We start from the raw sequence: 23442 nt of genomic DNA, 5'->3' as shown, positions 1-23442 counted from the left end.
GCGAGGCAGTGTGAGGGAGTTAGCAACATATGTCGCGGTCTTTACCAAGGCAAATCACGACTTGGGTAAACAAGTTTGCCTGGCCACCGACGCCCGGACCAAGAGCTGCGACGGGTGTTCCTCAGGCCAGCGTCCCCTTCCGTTCCTTATTGGTCACTTGGCGCCCTCCTCACCACTCCCTAACAATCTCACTGACTAGTTAGCCCCAATCACCTTAGACGGTAGGCTTTAAGATAACGGGTCGCGTTTGGGTGTATGTGTACGGCAGGACAATAGCGTGGTTGTAAACACTGTGTGGAGAGAGTGGTTGGCGTGAGTGGTGGAGCGCTGGCTGGCATTCACCCGGGGATACCATGGAAGCTACCGTATCGCTGGAGCAGTCATGCACATCAGACCAACGCCAGATAAAAGCGCGTCAACTTCGACCCATAAATGGTGGCCGCGTAAGGGCCTTTTCTGCATCACATGGACATCGATCTGCGTCTTTTGACAGAGAAAATCGAGCCCTTCACTCTCTGGATTGCCCACGGAATTGGCGTTTAGTTGTGGCCTCAGCCAGTCTTGCTGAGGAAACGTTTTCTGCATTAAAGTCACCCGGTGGGTTGAACTCTTTCCAAGCCCGGAGAGGACGGCGCCCCTTGTGCACTCTTACAACAAGCACTGAAAAGTTTGATAATAATGTGAAAGATTAGTTAATACTTGAGACAAATTAACTTGACTAACATATTCAAAAATAAAATTATACGACTCTGATGGACTCTATTGAACTCTGGTGCACTCCGGTGGACTCTGGTGGACTCTGGTGGACACCGGTGGACTCTGGTGGACACCGGTGGACTGGTGGACACCGGTGGACTCTGGTGGACACCGGTGGACTCTGGTGGACACCAGTGGACTCTGGTGGACTCTGGTGGACACCGGTGGACTCTGGTGGACACCGGTGGACTCTGGTGGACACCGGTGGACTCTGGTGGACACCGGTGGACTCTGGTGGACTCTGGTGGACACCGGTGGACTCTGGTGGACACCGGTGGACTCTGGTGGACACCGGTGGACTCTGGTGGACAACGGTGGACTCTGGTGGACAACGGTGGACTCTGGTGGACAACGGTGGACTCTGGTGGACACCAGTGGACTCTGGTGGACACCAGTGGACTCTGGTGGACACCTGTGGACTCTGGTGGACACCTGTGGACTCTGGTGGACACCAGTGGACTCTGGTGGACTCTGGTGGACACCAGTGGACTCTGGTGGACAACAGTGGACTCTGGTGGACACCGGTGGACTCTGGTGGACACCGGTGGACAACGGTGGACAACGGTGGACTCTGGTGGACACCGGTGGACTCTGGTGGACAACGGTAGACTCTGGTGGACAACAGTGGACTCTGGTGGACACCAGTGGACTCTGGTGGACAACGGTGGACTCTGGTGGACACCGGTGGACTCTGGTGGACACCGGTGGACTCTGGTGGACACCGGTGGACTCTGGTGGACACCGGTGGACTCTGGTGGACACCGGTGGACTCTGGTGGACACCGGTGGACTCTGGTGGACACCGGTGGACTCTGGTGGACACCGGTGGACTCTGGTGGACACCGGTGGACTCTGGTGGACACCGGTGGACTCTGGTGGACACCGGTGGACTCTGGTGGACACCGGTGGACTCTGGTGGACACCGGTGGACTCTGGTGGACACCGGTGGACTCTGGTGGACACCGGTGGACTCTGGTGGACACCGGTGGACTCTGGTGGACACCGGTGGACTCTGGTGGACACCGGTGGACTCTGGTGGACACCGGTGGACTCTGGTGGACACCGGTGGACTCTGGTGGACACCGGTGGACTCTGGTGGACACCGGTGGACTCTGGTGGACACCGGTGGACTCTGGTGGACACCGGTGGACTCTGGTGGACACCGGTGGACTCTGGTGGACAACGGTGGACTCTGGTGGACAACGGTGGACTCTGGTGGACAACGGTGGACTCTGGTGGACACCGGTGGACTCTGGTGGACACCGGTGGACTCTGGTGGACACCGGTGGACTCTGGTGGACACCGGTGGACTCTGGTGGACACCGGTGGACTCTGGTGGACACCGGTGGACTCTGGTGGACACCGGTGGACTCTGGTGGACACCGGTGGACTCTGGTGGACACCGGTGGACTCTGGTGGACACCGGTGGACTCTGGTGGACACCGGTGGACTCTGGTGGACACCGGTGGACTCTGGTGGACACCGGTGGACTCTGGTGGACACCGGTGGACTCTGGTGGACACCGGTGGACTCTGGTGGACACCGGTGGACTCTGGTGGACACCGGTGGACTCTGGTGGACACCGGTGGACTCTGGTGGACACCGGTGGACTCTGGTGGACACCGGTGGACTCTGGTGGACACCGGTGGACTCTGGTGGACACCGGTGGACTCTGGTGGACACCGGTGGACTCTGGTGGACACCAGTGGACTGGTGGACTCCAGCGGGCGCTAGGCAGACTAGAGCGAGGGATCACGTTACACAAGAGGAGCTCTGCAGTAACTCCAAAACTCCTGCCATTGTATATGCATGAGTGGTGGCGCCGCTCCTCCCACCCGAGGCCACTAAGACACTGTGATTATAATCTTCAGGTTAAGTATTCACCCGGCAGGAGAGGTGTGTAAATAATGCTTGTGTAGGTGCTGGGAGGCTGGCTGTAGTTAGTGTAGGTGCTGGGAGGCTGGCTGTAGTTAGTGTAGGTGCTGGGAGGCTGGTTGTAGTTAGTGTAGGTGCTGGGTGGCTGGCTGTAGTTAGTGTAGGTGCTGGGAGGCTGGCTGTAGTGTAGGTGCTGGGGGGCTGGCTGTAGTTAGTGTAGGTGCTGGGAGGCTGGCTGTAGTTAGTGTAGGTGCTGGGAGGCTGGCTGTAGTTAGTGTAGGTGCTGGGAGGCTGGCTGTAGTGTAGGTGCTGGGGGGCTGGCTGTAGTTAGTGTAGGTGCTGGGAGGCTGGCTGTAGTTAGTGTAGGTGCTGGGAGGCTGGCTGTAGTGTAGGTGCTGGGAGGCTGGCTGTAGTTAGTGTAGGTGCTGGGAGGCTGGCAGTAGTGTAGGTGCTGGGGGGCTGGCTGTAGTGTAGGTGCTGGGAGCCTGGCAGTAGTGTAGGTGCTGGGAGGCTGGCTGTAGTGTAGGTGCTGGGGGGCTGGCTGTAGTTAGTGTAGGTGCTGGGAGGCTGGCAGTAGTGTAGGTGCTGGGAGGCTGGCAGTAGTGTAGGTGCTGGGAGGCTGGCAGTAGTGTAGGTGCTGGGAGGCTGGCTGTAGTGTAGGTGCTGGGGGGCTGGCTGTAGTTAGTGTAGGTGCTGGGAGGCTGGCTGTAGTTAGTGTAGGTGCTGGGAGGCTGGCTGTAGTGTAGGTGCTGGGAGGCTGGCTGTAGTTAGTGTAGGTGCTGGGAGGCTGGCAGTAGTGTAGGTGCTGGGGGGCTGGCTGTAGTGTAGGTGCTGGGAGGCTGGCAGTAGTTAGTGTAGGTGCTGGGAGGCTGGCAGTAGTTAGTGTAGGTGCTGGGAGGCTGGCAGTAGTGTAGGTGCTGGGAGGCTGGCAGTAGTGTAGGTGCTGGGAGGCTGGCTGTAGTTAGTGTAGGTGCTGGGAGGCTGGCAGTAGTGTAGGTGCTGGGGGGCTGGCTGTAGTGTAGGTGCTGGGAGGCTGGCTGTAGTGTAGGTGCTGGGAGGCTGGCTGTAGTGTAGGTGCTGGGGGGCTGGCTGTAGTTAGTGTAGGTGCTGGGAGGCTGGCAGTAGTGTAGGTGCTGGGGGGCTGGCTGTAGTGTAGGTGCTGGGAGGCTGGCTGTAGTGTAGGTGCTGGGAGGCTGGCTGTAGTGTAGGTGCTGGGGGGCTGGCTGTAGTTAGTGTAGGTGCTGGGAGGCTGGCTGTAGTGTAGGTGCTGGGAGGCTGGCAGTAGTGTAGGTGCTGGGGGGCTGGCTGTAGTGTAGGTGCTGGGGGGCTGGCTGTAGTTAGTGTAGGTGCTGGGAGGCTGGCTGTAGTGTAGGTGCTGGGAGGCTGGCAGTAGTGTAGGTGCTGGGAGGCTGGCTGTAGTGTAGGTGCTGGGGGGCTGGCTGTAGTTAGTGTAGGTGCTGGGAGGCTGGCAGTAGTGTAGGTGCTGGGAGGCTGGCAGTAGTGTAGGTGCTGGGAGGCTGGCAGTAGTTAGTGTAGGTGCTGGGGGGCTGGCTGTAGTTAGTGTAGGTGCTGGGAGGCTGGCAGTAGTGTAGGTGCTGGGAGGCTGGCAGTAGTTAGTGTAGGTGCTGGGGGGCTGGCTGTAGTTAGTGTAGGTGCTGGGAGGCTGGCAGTAGTTAGTGTAGGTGCTGGGAGGCTGGCAGTAGTGTAGGTGCTGGGAGGCTGGCTGTAGTGTAGGTGCTGGGAGGCTGGCTGTAGTGTAGGTGCTGGGAGGCTGGCAGTAGTTAGTGTAGGTGCTGGGGGGCTGGCTGTAGTTAGTGTAGGTGCTGGGAGGCTGGCAGTAGTTAGTGTAGGTGCTGGGAGGCTGGCTGTAGTGTAGGTGCTGGGAGGCTGGCAGTAGTTAGTGTAGGTGCTGGGGGGCTGGCTGTAGTTAGTGTAGGTGCTGGGAGGCTGGCAGTAGTTAGTGTAGGTGCTGGGAGGCTGGCAGTAGTTAGTGTAGGTGCTGGGAGGCTGGCAGTAGTGTAGGTGCTGGGAGGCTGGCAGTAGTGTAGGTGCTGGGAGGCTGGCTGTAGTTAGTGTAGGTGCTGGGAGGCTGGCAGTAGTGTAGGTGCTGGGGGGCTGGCTGTAGTGTAGGTGCTGGGAGGCTGGCTGTAGTGTAGGTGCTGGGAGGCTGGCTGTAGTGTAGGTGCTGGGGGGCTGGCTGTAGTTAGTGTAGGTGCTGGGAGGCTGGCAGTAGTGTAGGTGCTGGGGGGCTGGCTGTAGTGTAGGTGCTGGGAGGCTGGCTGTAGTGTAGGTGCTGGGAGGCTGGCTGTAGTGTAGGTGCTGGGGGGCTGGCTGTAGTTAGTGTAGGTGCTGGGAGGCTGGCTGTAGTGTAGGTGCTGGGAGGCTGGCAGTAGTGTAGGTGCTGGGGGGCTGGCTGTAGTGTAGGTGCTGGGGGGCTGGCTGTAGTTAGTGTAGGTGCTGGGAGGCTGGCTGTAGTGTAGGTGCTGGGAGGCTGGCAGTAGTGTAGGTGCTGGGAGGCTGGCTGTAGTGTAGGTGCTGGGGGCTGGCTGTAGTTAGTGTAGGTGCTGGGAGGCTGGCAGTAGTGTAGGTGCTGGGAGGCTGGCAGTAGTGTAGGTGCTGGGAGGCTGGCAGTAGTTAGTGTAGGTAGCTGGGGGGCTGGCTGTAGTTAGTGTAGGTGCTGGGAGGCTGGCAGTAGTGTAGGTGCTGGGAGGCTGGCAGTAGTTAGTGTAGGTGCTGGGGGGCTGGCTGTAGTTAGTGTAGGTGCTGGGAGGCTGGCAGTAGTTAGTGTAGGTGCTGGGAGGCTGGCAGTAGTGTAGGTGCTGGGAGGCTGGCTGTAGTGTAGGTGCTGGGAGGCTGGCTGTAGTGTAGGTGCTGGGAGGCTGGCAGTAGTTAGTGTAGGTGCTGGGGGGCTGGCTGTAGTTAGTGTAGGTGCTGGGAGGCTGGCAGTAGTTAGTGTAGGTGCTGGGAGGCTGGCTGTAGTGTAGGTGCTGGGAGGCTGGCAGTAGTTAGTGTAGGTGCTGGGGGGCTGGCTGTAGTTAGTGTAGGTGCTGGGAGGCTGGCAGTAGTTAGTGTAGGTGCTGGGAGGCTGGCAGTAGTTAGTGTAGGTGCTGGGAGGCTGGCAGTAGTGTAGGTGCTGGGAGGCTGGCAGTAGTGTAGGTGCTGGGAGGCTGGCTGTAGTTAGTGTAGGTGCTGGGAGGCTGGCAGTAGTTAGTGTAGGTGCTGGGAGGCTGGCTAGTAGTGTAGGTGCTGGGAGGCTGGCTAGTAGTGTAGGTGCTGGGAGGCTGGCTGTAGTGTAGGTGCTGGGAGGTTGGCTGTAGTGTAGGTGCTGGGAGGCTGGCTGTAGTTAGTGTAGGTGCTGGGAGGCTGGCTGTAGTGTAGGTGCTGGGAGGCTGGCTGTAGTTAGTGTAGGTGCTGGGAGGCTGGCAGTAGTGTAGGTGCTGGGAGGCTGGCTGTAGTTAGTGTAGGTGCTGGGAGGCTGGCTGTAGTGCAGGTGCTGGGAGGCTGGCTGTAGTGTAGGTGCTGGGAGGCTGGCTGTAGTGTAGGTGCTGGGAGGCTGGCTGTAGTTAGTGTAGGTGCTGGGAGGCTGGCTGTAGTTAGTGTAGGTGCTGGGAGGCTGGCAGTAGTGTAGGTGCTGGGAGGCTGGCTGTAGTTAGTGTAGGTGCTGGGAGGCTGGCAGTAGTGTAGGTGCTGGGAGGCTGGCAGTAGTGTAGGTGCTGGGAGGCTGGCTGTAGTTAGTGTAGGTGCTGGGAGGCTGGCAGTAGTGTAGGTGCTGGGTGGCTGGCTGTAGTTAGTGTAGGTGCTGGGAGGCTGGCAGTAGTGTAGGTGCTGGGAGGCTGGCAGTAGTTAGTGTAGGTGCTGGGAGGCTGGCAGTAGTGTAGGTGCTGGGAGGCTGGCTGTAGTTAGTGTAGGTGCTGGGAGGCTGGCTGTAGTTAGTGTAGGTGCTGGGAGGCTGGCAGTAGTGTAGGTGCTGGGAGGCTGGCTGTAGTTAGTGTAGGTGCTGGGAGGCTGGCAGTAGTTAGTGTAGGTGCTGGGAGGCTGGCAGTAGTGTAGGTGCTGGGAGGCTGGCAGTAGTGTAGGTGCTGGGAGGCTGGCAGTAGTTAGTGTAGGTGCTGGGAGGCTGGCAGTAGTTAGTGTAGGTGCTGGGAGGCTGGCAGTAGTGTAGGTGCTGGGAGGCTGGCAGTAGTGTAGGTGCTGGGAGGCTGGCAGTAGTTAGTGTAGGTGCTGGGAGGCTGGCAGTAGTGTAGGTGCTGGGAGGCTGGCTGTAGTTAGTGTAGGTGCTGGGAGGCTGGCAGTAGTGTAGGTGCTGGGAGGCTGGCTGTAGTTAGTGTAGGTGCTGGGAGGCTGGCTGTAGTGTAGGTGCTGGGAGGCTGGCTGTAGTTAGTGTAGGTGCTGGGAGGCTGGCTGTAGTGTAGGTGCTGGGAGGCTGGCTGTAGTTAGTGTAGGTGCTGGGAGGCTGGCAGTAGTGTAGGTGCTGGGAGGCTGGCAGTAGTGTAGGTGCTGGGAGGCTGGCTGTAGTTAGTGTAGGTGCTAGGAGGCTGGCTGTAGTGCAGGTGCTGGGAGGCTGGCTGTAGTTAGTGTAGGTGCTGGGAGGCTGGCTGTAGTTAGTGTAGGTGCTGGGAGGCTGGCTGTAGTTAGTGTAGGTGCTGGGAGGCTGGCTGTAGTTAGTGTAGGTGCTGGGAGGCTGGCAGTAGTGTAGGTGCTGGAAGGCTGGCTGTAGTGTAGGTGCTGGGAGGCTGGCTGTAGTGTAGGTGCTGGGAGGCTGGCAGTAGTTAGTGTAGGTGCTGGGAGGCTGGCAGTAGTGTAGGTGCTGGAAGGCTGGCTGTAGTGTAGGTGCTGGGAGGCTGGCTGTAGTTAGTGTAGGTGCTGGGAGGCTGGCAGTAGTGTAGGTGCTGGGAGGCTGGCTGTAGTGTAGGTGCTGGGAGGCTGGCAGTAGTGTATGTGCTGGGAGGCTGGCAGTAGTGTAGGTGCTGGGAGGCTGGCAGTAGTTAGTGTAGGTGCTGGGAGGCTGGCAGTAGTGTAGGTGCTGGGAGGCTGGCTGTAGTTAGTGTAGGTGCTGGGAGGCTGGCTGTAGTTAGTGTAGGTGCTGGGAGGCTGGCAGTAGTGTAGGTGCTGGGAGGCTGGCTGTAGTTAGTGTAGGTGCTGGGAGGCTGGCTGTAGTTAGTGTAGGTGCTGGGAGGCTGGCAGTAGTGTAGGTGCTGGGAGGCTGGCAGTAGTGTAGGTGCTGGGAGGCTGGCTGTAGTTAGTGTAGGTGCTGGGAGGCTGGCAGTAGTTAGTGTAGGTGCTGGGAGGCTGGCAGTAGTGTAGGTGCTGGGAGGCTGGCTGTAGTTAGTGTAGGTGCTGGGAGGCTGGCTGTAGTTAGTGTAGGTGCTGGGAGGCTGGCAGTAGTGTAGGTGCTGGGAGGCTGGCTGTAGTTAGTGTAGGTGCTGGGAGGCTGGCTGTAGTTAGTGTAGGTGCTGGGAGGCTGGCAGTAGTGTAGGTGCTGGGAGGCTGGCTGTAGTTAGTGTAGGTGCTGGGAGGCTGGCAGTAGTTAGTGTAGGTGCTGGGAGGCTGGCAGTAGTTAGTGTTGGTGCTGGGAGGCTGGCTGTAGTGTAGGTGCTGGGAGGCTGGCAGTAGTGTAGGTGCTGGGAGGCTGGCTGTAGTTAGTGTAGGTGCTGGGAGGCTGGCAGTAGTTAGTGTAGGTGCTGGGAGGCTGGCAGTAGTGTAGGTGCTGGGAGGCTGGCTGTAGTGTAGGTGCCTTCTGCTGAGGAAGGTGCTTGATGCTGAGGAAGGGGCCTGGTGCTGAGGAAGGTGCCTGGTGCTGAGGAAGGTGCCTGGTGCTGAGGAAAGGGCCTGGTGCTGAGGAAGGTGCCTGGTGCTGAGGAAGGGGCCTGGTGCTGAGGAAGGTGTCTACTGCTGAGGAAGGTGCCTGGTGCTGAGGAAAGGGCCTGGTGCTGAGGAAAGGGCCTGGTGCTGAGGAAGGTGCCTGGTGCTGAGGAAGGGGCCTGGTGCTGAGGAAGATGGTGTTGTCATAGTGGAGGAAGTGTGTGCTAGTGATGGAGACCTAGATGCCAGGGAGATAGTGATCCACAGTTTCTTTTTTCTGCCAACTTAATCTCCCTCTCCCACCAGCTCCCACTCTCCCACCAGCTCCCACTCTCCCACCAGCTCCCACTCTCCCACCAGCTCCCACTCTCCCACCAACTCCCTCCCTCCCACCAGCTCCCTCTCTCCCACCAGCTCCCACTCTCCCACCAGCTCCCTCCCCCCCACCAGCTCCCTCCCTCCCACAAGCTCCCTCTCTCCCACCAGCTCCCTCCCTCCCACCAGCTCCCTCCCTCCCACCAGCTCTCTCCCTCCCACCAGCTCTCTCCCTCCCACCAGCTCCCTCTCTCCCACCAGCTCCCTCTCTCCCACCAGCTCCCTCTCTCCCACCAGCTCCCTCTCTCCCACCAGCTCCCTCCCTCCCACCAGCTCCCTCCCTCCCACCAGCTCTCTCCCTCCCACAAGCTCCCTCCCTCCCACCAGCTCCCTCCCTCCCACCAGCTCCCCCCTCCCACCAGCTCCCTCCCTCCCACCAGCTCCCTCCCTCCCACCAGCTCCCCCCCCCCACCATGGCCTGCTACAGGAGTGGATAAGATGATTTACAAGAGCATCCTTCAGTCTCAACAAAATACAATTGATTTTTAACAGGACTGTGGCGCTTCTCCGTCCTGTCACTCTACACCTACACTCCCCCACTCCCTCACTACCCTCCCCCCGTCACTCACTATTCCTACACTTCCCCCCCCCCACTCCCTCACTACACCTGCACCTCCCCCCCCCCCAGTCCCACACTAGGCCTACACCTTCCTAAGACTTCTGAGGCTGGAAGGTAAAACCAACACAATAGACCTAATATTAGCCCCCTGGACCCCTGCCAGGCTGTGGGTGGGATTCCACCCAGGCTGAGTGAGGGATGTTCTGGCCACCCACACCCAGCCACACCCACACGTCCTGGCCACCCACACCCAGCCACGCCCACACGTCCTGGCCACCCACACCCAGCCACGCCCACACGTCCTGGCCACCCACACTCAGCCACACCCACACGTCCTGGCCACCCACACCCAGCCACACCCACACGTCCTGGCCAGCCACACCCAGCAACACCCACACGTCCTGGCCACCCACACCCAGCCACACCCACACGTCCTGGCCACCCACACCCAGCCACGCCCACACGTCCTGCCCACCCACACCCAGCAACACCCACACGTCCTGGCCACCCACACCCAGCCACACCCACACGTCCTGGCCACCCACACCCAGCCACACCCACACGTCCTGGCCACCCACACCCAGCCACGCCCACACGCCCTGCCCACCCACACCCAGCAACACCCACACGTCCTGGCCACCCACACCCAGCAACACCCACACGTCCTGGCCAAACACACCCAGCAACACCCACACGTCCTGGCCACCCACACCCACACGTCCTGGCCACCCACACCCAGCCACGCCCACACGTCCTGCCCACCCACACCCAGCAACACCCACACGTCCTGGCCACCCACACCCAGCCACACCCACACGTCCTGGCCACCCACACCCAGCCACACCCACACGTCCTGGCCACCCACACCCAGCCACGCCCACACGTCTTGCCCACCCACACCCAGCAACACCCACACGTCCTGGCCACCCACACCCAGCAACACCCACACGTCCTGGCCACCCACACCCAGCCACACCCACACGTCCTGGCCACCCACACCCAGCCACGCCCACACGTCCTGCCCACCCACACCCAGCAACACCCACACGTCCTGGCCACCCACACCCAGCAACACCCACAGGTCCTGGCCACCCACACCCAGCAACACCCACAGGTCCTGGCCACCCACACCCAGCAACACCCACAGGTCCTGGCCACCCACACCCAGCAACACCCACAGGTCCTGGCCACCCACACCCAGCAACACCCACAGGTCCTGGCCACCCACACCCAGCAACACCCACAGGTCCTGGCCACCCACACCCAGCAACACCCACAGGTCCTGGCCACCCACACCCAGCCACACCCACACGTCCTGGCCACCCACACCCAGCAACACCCACAGGTCCTGGCCACCCACACCCAGCAACACCCACAGGTCCTGGCCAGCCACACCCAGCAACACCCACAGATCCTGGCCACCCACACCCACACGTCCTGGCCACCCACACCCAGCCACGCCCACACGTCCTGGCTGCAACACTGTGAAGCGGGTTGAGGAGACGAGTGGTGGTGGTGTGTCACATCTCTGGCGCTCTAACTCTCTTACCTCACACTATATTACCAGTCTCCGTGGTGTAGTGGTAAGACACTCGCCTGGCGTTCCCTGAGCGCTTTGTCATGGGTTCGTATCCTGGCCGGGGAAGATTTACTGGGCAACTGAAAACTCAGTTGCATATATGCCTGGAGACAGCTCAGGCTTGTTCGCGCATATGCATATGCATGATATATATATATATATATATATATATATATATATATATATATATATATATATATATATATATATATATATAAATATATATATATATATATATATATATATATATATATATATATATATATATATATATATATTGTGTGTGTGTGTGTGTGTGTATTGCAATCCATCCGCCAGAAATTATAGTATCTATAACAACAATTTGGTCCAAAGTACCAGTGTATAGTGATGGACCACTTGCAAATACCTTTTTATGCTATTAATTTTAGTGGGCCTGGATGGAAAAACTAACCTAACCTTCCTAGGCCTAATACACGACATCCGAGGCCTAATACAGTACCTGTGTGTGCAATAATAGGCCTAGGAATATTTAAGTTTATTTTTTAGCTTCATTTATTTAAAAAAAAATATTCCTAACTAGTCAGTATACTACTATCTATAAGCTAAGTACGTACGAATTGTGACTATTGAGGACGGTCACACAAGGTACTCTCTGAACTGGAGGTGGGTTTACTTAGGGGGCATATCATTATAAATCGTTATAAATAAAAGTTGTTCAATTTGCTTATAAATTTTTTTATGAAATGGTTATAGAAAGGGCTGCAGCTGGTCCAAGTTTCATCATCACACCCTAAACAGAAAAGGAAAAAAAAAAATAAACAACGAATTATGCAACGAATTTTCAAATAGTTTCAGGGAACACATGTGTCAACTAAAATCATTTCTATAACACTCAGATATTAAATTAAGCACATAATAAAGGATTCTAGTGACCAGTTTTATCAAAAAAGTGTTTAGTGCAATAATATAATTATTCAAAGTTACCCTTCTAAAAAATATGCAATATATGATATTTATAAATTTGTATAAAATCAACAAATAGACTTTGGACTAAAATGTCTACGCCATGTTGTAGAAGCACAATCGCTACATATAAGGTGTAATTTGCATGTAAATTGATTAATAAATGAAAGCTCTGAAGTACTTTGAAGTTGTAAATTACTTTCCAGAGTAAAATAAAGATCCAAGTTCGGCCACCTGTAGCTGAGCTTGACTTCGACAGATTTCGTTCATAATTGGCACCCTTGCAGATAAGCATTCATTGAGCAAGGTGTGCAAGTTTCATGCAAATCCCTTGATAACAAACGAGAAAAAAAAATTGGCCAAAAAAAAAAGAAAAAAAAAATTTACATATAAATATATTGCACATACATATTACAATTATTACAAGAGTTTGTGCTTCTACAGCACATAGTAGACATTTTAGTTGACACATGTGTTCCCTGAGATTATTTGAGAATGTTGAACATTCGTTGCATAATACGTTGTGTATTTTTTTTCTCCTTTTCTGTTTAGGGTGTGATGGTGAAACTTGGGCCAGTTGCAGCCCTTTCTAAACCTATTTCATAAAAAAATTTATAAGCAAATTGAACAACTTTTAATTTATAACGATTTATAATATGCCCCCTTAGAGGAACAACGCGTCACAATGTAAAGATGGAGGTGGTTGTGGTGCCACTACCACCATGGGCGTCAGTACTAAGGTCAGTCCTCTCCCAGGTACACATTTAAATATACCAAGACAATTGACTTCATGTCAGTGTGTCATGATGATACGACACTAGTGAGATGACAAGGAACAGAGGCCTGTGATACCCGCCAAAAGTTCTCGACACACTTCAGAATGGGTTTGAAAAATGGCTACTGGACTTAAATCCTGACACGTACAAAGTTATGAGGACAGGAGCGGGAGGGAGCAGACCCTTACAGCAATACCGAGAAGAGACAGATTTCTGCATTTCTAGCAATAGGCCTAACCACAGTCCTGTGCCAGACACACATCAGTAAAGTGATCCACCTTCACCAACGCGTTAAGTGCAGACAATTCAATGATATATAACCTTTATGAGACCTTCTCTAGTGTGGTGTCGCGGCATCGAACCCTTGCCTGAAAAAGTATGAAAAAAAGGTCCAAATGCATGAAACACGGCAGGTTGGAAGGGTTCCTCCTGAGCTACGAGGAAGGACTGAGGGACTCTTCACCACACTCAAGACACGAGACAAACACCGGATATAAAAGCAAGAAACATGTTTACGGCTTCATAATCCTCATCACACCATGATACGGAGCACAGCGTCGTCGTGCCCCCATAGACAGGTGTGTGGGTGGTCATCAACACATGTGAGTCTAACGGTACTAATAAAGGCGACAAAGAGGCAATGAACAAAGTGAGAAAGGTCACGCGACGGGAACCTGTGACACGTGGAGACACACACCAGTCACACAACTGTCGGAACGAACTTCTTCAGGTGTGTGTATACAGGTCACAGGTCTTGTGAGGTGCTTGAAGCCAACTCGGTGCACACACGTGTCAACACGTCATCAAGAACCAAGGAGCAAAAACCACTTGTTAAAATTACAAATGGTTCAAAAGGCGGGGCTTGAGAACCAGCGCTCAACCCGTCAGGGGACTCCGCGTCAGCACATGAAGGTGAACACAAAAGCTTTCTCTTGTGGAAATCAGGAAATGACGGAACAGCTTTGCTTAAGACTGACTTTCTGTTGATGTAAGTGATGCCGTGTTTATTGTCGGGGCTCTTTGCCTGTGTGCAGGGTGTGGCGCAGGGTGTAGCAGGGTGTGGCGCCGGGTGTGGTGGTGAGTGTGGCTGGTGGGTGAGGCAGGAGGGTGTGGTGGTGGGTGAGGCAGGAGGGTGTGGCAGGAGGGTGTGGTGGTGGGTGAGGCAGGAGGGTATGGTGGTGGGTGAGGCAGGAGGGTGTGGCTGGTGGGTGAGGCAGGAGGGTGTGGTGGTGGGTGAGGCAGGAGGGTGTGGCTGGTGGGTGAGGCAGGAGGGTGTGGTGGTGGGTGAGGCAGGAGGGTGTAGTGGTGGGTGAGGCAGGAGGGTGTGGCTGGTGGGTGAGGCAGGAGGGTGTGGCTGGTGGGTGAGGCAGGAGGGTGTAGCTGGTGGGTGAGGCTGGTGGGTGTGGCTGGTGGGTGTGGCTGGTGGGTGAGGCAGGAGGGTGTAGCTGGTGGGTGAGGCTGGTGGGTGTGGCTGGTGGGTGAGGCAGGAGGGTGTGGCTGGTGGGTGAGGCTGGTGGGTGAGGCAGGAGGGTGTAGCTGGTGGGTGAGGCTGGTGGGTGTGGCTGGTGTGAGGCAGGAGGGTGTGGCTGGTGGGTGAGGCAGGAGGGTGTAGCTGGTGGGTGTGGCTGGTGGGTGAGGCAGGAGGGTGTGGCTGGTGGGTGAGGCAGGAGGGTGTAGCTGGTGGGTGAGGCTGGTGGGTGTGGCTGGTGTGTGAGGCAGGAGGGTGTGGCTGGTGGGTGAAGCTGGTGGGTGAGGCAGGAGGGTGTGGCTGGTGGGTGAGGCAGGAGGGTGTGGCTGGTGGGTGAAGCTGGTGGGTGAGGCAGGAGGGTGTGGCTGGTGGGTGAGACAGGAGGGTGTGGCTGGTGGGTGAGGCAGGAGGGTGAGGCAGGAGGGTGAGGCAGAAGGGTGAGGCAGGAGGGTGTGGCTGGTGGGTGAGGCTGGAGGGTGTGGCTGGTGGGTGAGGCAGGAGGGTGAGGCAGGAGGGTGAGGCAGAAGGGTGTGGCAGGAGGGTGAGGCAGAAGGGTGTGGCTGGTGGGTGAAGCTGGTGGGTGAGGCAGGAGGGTGTGGCAGGAGGGTGTGGCTGGTGGGTGAGGCAGGAGGGTGTGGCAGGAGGGTGAGGCTGGTGGGTGAGGCAGGAGGGTGAGGCAGGAGGGTGTGGCTGGTGGGTGAGGCAGGAGGGTGTGGCAGGAGGGTGTGGCTGGTGGGTGAGGCAGGAGGGTGTGGCTGGTGGGTGAGGCAGGAGGGTGAGGCAGAAGGGTGAGGCAGGAGGGTGTGGCTGGTGGGTGAGGCAGGAGGGTGAGGCAGGAGGGTGTGGCTGGTGGGTGAGGCAGGAGGGTGAGGCAGGAGGGTGTGGCTGGTGGGTGAGGCAGGAGGGTGAGGCAGGAGGGTGTGGCTGGTGGGTGTGGCTGGTGGGTGAGGCAGGAGGGTGAGGCAGGAGGGTGAGGCAGAAGGGTGAGGCAGGAGGGTGAGGCAGAAGGGTGTGGCTGGTGGGTGAGGCAGGAGGGTGTGGCTGGTAGGTGAGGCAGGAGGGTGTGGCTGGTGGGTGAGGCAGGAGGGTGAGGCAGGAGGGTGAGGCAGAAGGGTGTGGCAGGAGGGTGTGGCTGGTGGGTGAGGCAGGAGGGTGTGGCTGGTGGGTGAGGCAGGAGGGTGAGGCAGGAGGGTGTGGCTGGTGGGTGAGGCAGGAGGGTGAGGCAGGAGGGTGAGGCAGAAGGGTGTGGCTGGTGGGTGAGGCAGGAGGGTGTGGCTGGTGGGTGAGGCAGGAGTGTCGGAAAATCCGACACCATATAATAATATCATACAGACAGATAATATTGCTGTGTTGTATAAACAAGTTACCCATAGAAAATGTAACTTTTAGTGGAATTCCCGTCTATAGAAAACGGGATATCATTACTACATACTATTATAAATTCACCACCTATTATGGTGGGAATTATTCTTAAATACATTAGTCTTTGGACTTTACCATCATAAAAACATCTCATATAAATTAACTTAATTATCAGAATTAAAATAGAGTAAATGTGACCCTTCTATCACTTACTGTCATCTGGACAATGTAGGCCAGTAGAGTCAGTGAGGAGGGGTGGTCAGCCATTGTTATTGTCATCTCCGAGACGTGTGGAGCAAATTTGGCTCCTATCATATCTGGACAATGTCGGCCAGTAGCATCAGTAGTATGGAGTGTCAGCCATTGTTATTGTTACTTAGACCAGAGGCACTGGAGCAATTCGGCTCCTGTTAATTTTACTTGGACGAAGTGTTATGGAAACCAAAGGTGTACCATCATCAACACGCTGTCAACAAATACAAGTTAAGTGTTCTGCCGAAACCCATTTATCTATCATTTGTGGCCATTAATGTCATTAGATAGGGTGTGCCGGTTAGAATATGAGATCGCCTCATACTAAAGGTAATTAAGCCTAGGTCTTTATGGTTCCTTGTACAGTGTTTTCTCTGATATAGCTGTCATATATTAGGATTCTGGCTTCATAGCTAGCGCCCTTTTGACAGGTCAAGACGAGGAAGCATGCTTTGTGTGCCAGTTACTGGGTGATGGAAGCTACCTCAAAGAGGATAATTTGGTGTCTACACCCTAGTTATACCTGGTGGACTAAGGCCTGCTGTACAATAAGATAAGGAACCTCTTCAATGTATGTAGTCTAATACTGTAGTTTGATTGGCTGCATATATATAAATTCAATATAAACCCCCCCTAATGTGTAGAGGATCGATTTGTGAGATTATGAGATTATTGCAGAAATACAGTCCACTTAACATCATACAAATTGCTATCGAAGTATATAAATTAACGTAAATATAAATTCATATAAATTAAATAAATATAAATCTCACAGGTCGGTTCCCACAAGGAGGGTGAGGCTGGTGGGTGAGGCAGGAGGGTGTGGCTGGTGGGTGAGGCAGGAGGGTGAGGCTAGTGGGTGAGGCTGGTGAGTGAGGCAGGAGGGGTGAGGCAGGAGGGTGAGGCAGGAGGATGAGGCTGGTGGGTGAGGCAGGAGGGTGTGGCTGGTGGGTGAGGTAGGAGGGTGAGGCAGGAGGGTGAGGCTGGTGGGTGAGGCAGGAGGGTGTGGCTGGAGGGTGAGGCAGGAGGGTGAGGCAGGAGGGTGAGGCTGGTGGGTGAGGCAGGAGGGTGTGGCTGGTGTGTGAGGCTGGTGGGTGAGGCAGGAGGGTGAGGCTAGTGGGTGAGGCAGGAGGGTGTGGCTGGTGGGTGAGGCAGGAGGGTGTGGCTGGTGGGTGAGGCAGGAGGGTGTGACTGGTGGGTGAGGCAGGAGGGTGTGGCTGGTGGGTGAGGCAGGAGGGTGTGGCTGGTGGGTGAGGCAGGAGGGTGTGACTGGTGGGTGAGGCAGGAGGGTGTGGCTGGTGGGTGAGGCAGGAGGGTGAGGCAGGAGGGTGTGGCTGGTGGGTGAGGCAGGAGGGTGTGGCTGGTGGGTGAGGCAGGAGGGTGTGGCTGGTGGGTGAGGCAGGAGGGTGTGGCTGGTGGGTGAGGCAGGAGGGTGAGGCAGGAGGGTGTGGCAGGATATCAAGCGGTCTCGACCTCTCCCGTTACTCCACTCACCCAACCACTCCAGCAAGTCATTACCACCATTATTATCTTATAATATGTTATGAAGCTGAGAGACATGTAGCATTCACCCGTCCCGGGTGTGTGTGTGTGTGTCTGTTATACCAGTTCACTACACCTGACATCTTACTCCCCCCCCCCCTCCCCCGGGGTGTGGTACGATACACATGGAGAGCCAGGAGGTGCTGCCCAAGTACACGCCCATCTCTCACCGACCTGAGCAATATCTAGTTTTAATTGTCGTTGATTTCCCCCAACTAATTTACATTACTGTTTTGGCGTGAGTGTGTATTATTTGGGGGCGTGAGTGTGTATTATCTGGGGGCGTGAGGGTGTATTATCTGGGGGCGTGAGTGTGTATTATCTGGGGGCGTGAGTGTGTATTATCTGGGGGCGTGAGTGTGTATTATCTGGTGGGCGTGAGTGTGTATTATCTGAGGGCGTGAGTGTGTATTATCTGGGGGCGTGAGTGTGTATTATCTGGGGGCGTGAGTGTGTATTATCTGGGGGCGTGAGTGTGTATTATCTGGGGGCGTGAGTGTGTATTATCTGGGGGCGTGAGGGTGTATTATCTGGGGGCGTGAGGGTGTATTATCTGGTGGGCGTGAGGGTGTATTATCTGGGGGCGTGAGGGTGTATTATCTGGGGGCGTGAGTGTGTATTATCTGGGGGCGTGAGGGTGTATTATCTGGGGGCGTGAGGGTGTAGGCGAGGGAGGCGGTGCTGACCCTGCCTGTGTGCTCACACCCTTCAACAGCCTGCTTCACCACACACACCACACACCCTCCAGCCCCTCCCACACGCTGATCCAGCCCCTCCCACACGCTGATCCAGCCCCTCAACCACGAAGAACATCAGCCAGAATAGCAGGCTCCTGTTATTCTGTCTGCCTCCCTTTCTCTATGCCTGCTTCCTGCCCGCCCGCCAGCCTGCCAGCCTCCCTCCCTGCCAGCCTGCCCGCCCGCCAGCCTGCCAGCCTCCCTCTCTGCCAGCCCGCCAGCCTGCCTGCCTCCCTGCCAGCCCGCCAGCCTTCCTGCTACTATACAGATGTCTTGAATTTGGTTAAAATATGATAATAAATACTTCGTCACAGACGCTCATTATATAAAATGGCATACCGCAGTTTATACCACAGATAAACGTACTTCAAACATAACCTGGGTCTTCACCCCAACAAGGAGCCCAACCGAAGGGACAGAACTCGACCACACGTAGAATCACAAGGGTTAATTCCCAGGCAGACTTTAAATTGACATGACAGTAATTCTCTTAGTCTGTCTCTTATCCTTGGGATCAAAACAAAGTTACAAGCTATACCCGAGTGCCCCTCACAAATGAGGTAGGGAGGCAGGGAAGGAGGCCGTGCGGTCTGTGCCTAGAGTGCCAGATCACCACGTGCTCAGGTGAGTGGCACTTACCCTGGCACTCTGTATTTTACCCCCGATGCTCACTGTTAATGTGACACACTCTCACTTCACAACAAAAGACAGTTCCTGGAGCCAACTTTCATCATTTATTTCCTCTGTGTTTTGACCTTTCATCTTCAATAACATAATTATTTCTTGTTTCGACCAATTAAATCTTTTCAGCACTTTGTATCATGACAACCAGCGGACTTGTGTGTTGACGGGAACATTGGTAAACTGGTTATCCATGTCTTCCAACAACTGGCTGAAAGGCGGTAGTTGAGAGCTCGGCTTCTGATGTATCTTCTTGAGGTTATCTTGAGATGATTTCGGGGCTTTCAGTGTCCCCGCGGCCCGGTCCTCGACCAGGCCTCCACCCCCAGGAAGCAGCCCGTGACAGCTGACTAACACCCAGGTACCTATTTTACTGCTAGGTAACAGGGGCATAAATATTTCTTTCATAGGGTGAAAGAAACTCTGCCCATTGTTTCTCGCCGGCGCCTGGGATCGAAGCCAGGACCACAGGATCACAAGTCCAGCATGCTGTGTACTCGGCCGACCGGCTCCCTTTAGTTCACTGTTTTTGTGACCAAACTAAGCACATGATCCATTTTTAAAATCATTGAACACATATTTTGCTCATGCAGTGAAAATGTGCAAATCAAGATGCAAGTTTTCTATTTTTGTTCGTAAGTTGGCATCATTATGTCTGCCCACCATATTGTCAGCACCGTCGGTCCTGAAGCTTGCAAGTTTACTCACATCCCAACCATAGTCAGGCACAACCTGCTCGACTCTCTCTACGCTGTCCTGGCTTGTGTTGGTGTCATGTCTGGGGAGCAGTTCTTCATAAATATTAAATGCACCTTCACAGGCCCTGACGAAGACCACACGCTGTGCTATGCTACTGACCTCAACGGTCTCATCAATAGCAATAGAAAAATGTTCAAATCATGATGATGCTGCGGCCTTCAACTGTTGTTTCAGATCACCGGACATGTCATCACTCCGTGCAGCAACAGTCTTCCTGGTTACTGAAATATCTCTCAATATTTACAGGAAATATCCCTGTGCTGCAGGAACAGGAATATTTCCCTGTGCAGGGAAATAAAGTACAGGGTATAAAGTACAGGAAATATTTCCTGTACTTTAACAGCACAGGAAATATCCCTGTGCTGTTTCTGGACATAATTTGAGCCGCTGTTACAGGACATTGCTATACGACATCTCCATCACTGTAAGAGTTCCCACTCATGGCCATCATGGGCTGAGTTCACAGCTCGCAGTAACGGGAGCAACATTCCCTTTCTCAGTTTTCGTAAAACAGATCTGTTGCTGTCTCAAGTTATCCCTTCACATCCTTGAGTCTTGACACGCACATTGGGCCTTCATATTCATCGTAAGATCGATGATTCGTTTCATAATGTCTTTTCAAGTGTACTCATCTGGCGTGACCATGTTGTTGTTGCAGTTTATACAATGTATCTTTCCATTCACCCTTGTGCAAAAATACTGTCCATTTTTTCTTGAAACACTCGCCCCACTTCCTTCAGTTTCCTTTTTCTCTTAGCTGGAGGAGCACCAGCAATTTTAAATATGATGTAGATTCTAAAAAAATAAAAAAATAAAATTACAAATAAAATCACCGCTTAAAATAACTGAAACAAAATTTCTGCCAACTTAACAGTTAACGTCTTGTCTGTTATTAGAGGTGTTAACTCGCTTGACTCACAGCAGCATTAGTGTTACTTTTGAGTGTTTAAATGTATTAAAAGGTGATAGTTTAACTTATATATACTGATATTTTGGCCGTTAAATGACCAAATTACTTTATCCTTTGTGCTGCCGCAGGTGTACTTGCAGCGGGCCGCAGGTGTGCTTGCAGCGAGCAGCAAGTGTGCTTGCAGCGGGCCGCAGGTGTGCTTGCAGCGAGCAGCAAGTGTGCTTGCAGCGGGCCGCAGGTGTACTTGCAGCGGGCCGCAGGTGTGCTTGCAGCGGGCCGCAGGTGTACTTGCAGCGGGCCGCAGGTGTGCTTGCAGCGGGCCGCAAGTGTGCTTGCAGCGGGCCACAGGTGTACTTGCAGCGGGCCACAGGTGTACTTGCAGCGGGCCGCAGGTGTACTTGCAGCGGGCCGCAGGTGTGCTTGCAGCGGGCCACAGGTGTACTTGCAGCGGGCCGCAGGTGTGCTTGCAGCGGGCCGCAGGTGTACTTGCAGCGGGCCGCAGGTGTGCTTGCAGCGGGCCGCAGGTGTACTTGCAGCGGGCCGCAGGTGTGCTTGCAGCGGGCCGCAGGTGTACTTGCAGCGGGCCGCAAGTGTGCTTGCAGCGGGCCACAGGTGTACTTGCAGCGGGCCGCAGGTGTACTTGCAGCGGGCCGCAGGTGTACTTGCAGCGGGCCGCAGGTGTGCTTGCAGCGGGCCGCAGGTGTGCTTGCAGCGGCCGCAGGTGTGCTTGCAGCGGGCCGCAGGTGTGCTTGCAGCGGGCGGCAGGTGTGCTTGCAGCGGGCGGCAGGTGTGCTTGCAGCGGGCGGCAGGTGTGCTTGCAGCGGGCGGCAGGTGTGCTTGCAGCGGGCGGCAGGTGTGCTTGCAGCGGGCGGCAGGTGTGCTTGCAGCGGGCGGCAGGTGTGCTTGCAGCGGGCGGCAGGTGTGCTTGCAGCGGGCGGCAGTGTGCTTGCAGCGGGCGGCAGGTGTGCTTGCAGCGGGCGGCAGGTGTGCTTGCAGCGGGCGGCAGGTGTGCTTGCAGCGGGCGGCAGGTGTGCTTGCAGCGGCCGGCAGGTGTGCTTGCAGCGGGCGGCAGGTGTGCTTGCAGCGGGCCGCAGGTGTGCTTGCAGCGGGCGGCAGGTGTATTTTGTAGTGGGCCGCAGGTGTGCTTGCAGCAGGCCATAGGTGGGCTTGCAACGAGCAGCAGGTGTGCTTGCAGCGGGCCGCAGGTGTGCTTGCAGCGGGCCGCAGGTGTGCTTGCAGCGGGCCGCAGGTGTGCTTGCAGCGGGCCGCAGGTGTGCTTGCAGCGGGCGGCAGGTGTGCTTGCAGCGGGCGGCAGGTGTGCTTGCAGCGGGCGGCAGTGTGCTTGCAGCGGGCGGCAGGTGTGCTTGCAGCGGGCGGCAGGTGTGCTTGCAGCGGGCGGCAGGTGTGCTTGCAGCGGGCGGCAGTGTGCTTGCAGCGGGCGGCAGGTGTGCTTGCAGCGGGCGGCAGTGTGCTTGCAGCGGGCGGCAGGTGTGCTTGCAGCGGGCGGCAGGTGTGCTTGCAGCGGGCGGCAGGTGTGCTTGCAGCGGGCGGCAGGTGTGCTTGCAGCGGGCGGCAGGTGTGCTTGCAGCGGGCGGCAGGTGTGCTTGCAGCGGGCGGCAGGTGTGCTTGCAGCGGGCGGCAGGTGTGCTTGCAGCGGGCGGAAGGTGTATTTTGTAGTGGGCCGCAGGTGTGCTTGCAGCAGGCCATAGGTGGGCTTGCAGCGAGCAGCAGGTGTGCTTGCAGCGGGCCGCAGGTGTGCTTGCAGCGGGCCGCAGGTGTGCTTGCAGTGGGCCGCAGGTGTGCTTGCAGCGGGCCATAGGTGTACTTGCAGCGAGCAGCAGGTGTGCTTGCAGAGGGCCGCAGGTGTGCTTGCAGCGGGTCGCAGGTGTGCTTGCAGCGGGCCGCAGGTGTGCTTGCAGTGGGCCGCAGGTGTGCTTGCAGTGGGCCGCAGGTGTGCTTGCAGAGGGCCGCAGGTGTGCTTGCAGCGGGCCATAGGTGTACTTGCAGCGGGCCATAGGTGGGCTTGCAGCAGGTGTGCTTGCAGCAGGCGGCAGGTGTGCTTGCAGCGGGCCGCAGGTGTGCTTGCAGCGGGCCGCAGGTGTGCTTGCAGCGGGCCGCAAGTGTGCTTGCAGCGGGCCACAGGTGTACTTGCAGCGGGCCGCAGGTGTGCTTGCAGCGGGCCGCAGATGTGCTTGCAGCGGGCCGCAGGTGTGCTTGCAGCGGGCCAAGAGGTGACATCTGGCAACTCCACAAATGAACATGAACAATTTCCTGGTCCAGAAGCTGACCAGGAATGGACAGGTATTAAACAAGGAAATTAGGAAGCCCGCTCCTTGCTCCAACTGTTGCCATGTTCTACTACACATTACAAAAAAGCACACACACACACACACACACACACACACACACACACACACACACACACACACACACACACACACACACACACACACACACACACACACACTCACACTCACACACACACACACACACACACACACACACACACACACACACACACACACACACACACACACACACACACTCACACACACACACACACACACACACACACACACACACACACACACACACACTCAAGTGACGATGGTCACTTGTCTTGTGACCATCGTGTTGGGTGGACGTGGGTTGGGAGCTCCTGGATCACTAGTGGAGTGGGAGGGGTAATCAGGCAACTTCGAAGTGAAAAAGACTATAAGTGAATGTACAAGTGAATGAAAAAACCTTGGGTTTTGACCAGAGCCATAAGGTAGTGAAGAAAAACAGTTTAATTAGCGTAATTCAAAATAGTTGAGGAAATACTGTGCAGTGTGAAACCAGACCTCACCGACCTCTGACCGCGTGACCTCACCTCGGCAGCAACCCTTATACCACTACGTGGGACGACGATTGGAGATTCACTCACCTATTGTGTTAGCAGATTGTGCAAGGTATTGAGGAGCGCCTTTTTGGCTAGATTGTTACTGCAATGACTAGAAGGGGTTCAAGGTCAATCACCAGCAGGGATGAGGAGGAGGACAGATTTATAGACAAATTAATAGGGA

General features: G+C 55.9%; 2 protein-coding genes across 2 annotated transcripts; both read right to left on the bottom strand.

Moving 5' to 3' along the window:
- Nucleotides 1–759: 759 nt before the first annotated feature.
- On the bottom strand, nt 760–15811 carry LOC138350187 (putative protein FAM47C). The gene is made up of 2 exons (XM_069300529.1): nt 15710–15811; nt 760–2607 (listed from the first exon to the last, which is right to left on the bottom strand). Exons 1-2 carry the CDS (start codon nt 15809–15811, stop codon nt 760–762), a joined length of 1950 nt encoding a protein of 649 aa, XP_069156630.1.
- Nucleotides 15812–20484: 4673 nt separating this feature from the next.
- LOC138350186 (proline-rich protein 36-like) lies at nt 20485–22638 on the bottom strand. The gene has a single exon (XM_069300528.1). It carries the CDS (start codon nt 22636–22638, stop codon nt 20485–20487), a length of 2154 nt encoding a protein of 717 aa, XP_069156629.1.
- Nucleotides 22639–23442: the final 804 nt, after the last annotated feature.

The sequence above is a fragment of the Procambarus clarkii genome, chromosome 44 (assembly GCF_040958095.1).
Source record: "Procambarus clarkii isolate CNS0578487 chromosome 44, FALCON_Pclarkii_2.0, whole genome shotgun sequence".
Lineage (NCBI taxonomy): Eukaryota > Metazoa > Arthropoda > Malacostraca > Decapoda > Cambaridae > Procambarus > Procambarus clarkii.
The sequence above is the reverse complement of the archived record's forward strand: the minus strand, read 5'-3'. Positions and strand labels throughout refer to the sequence as shown.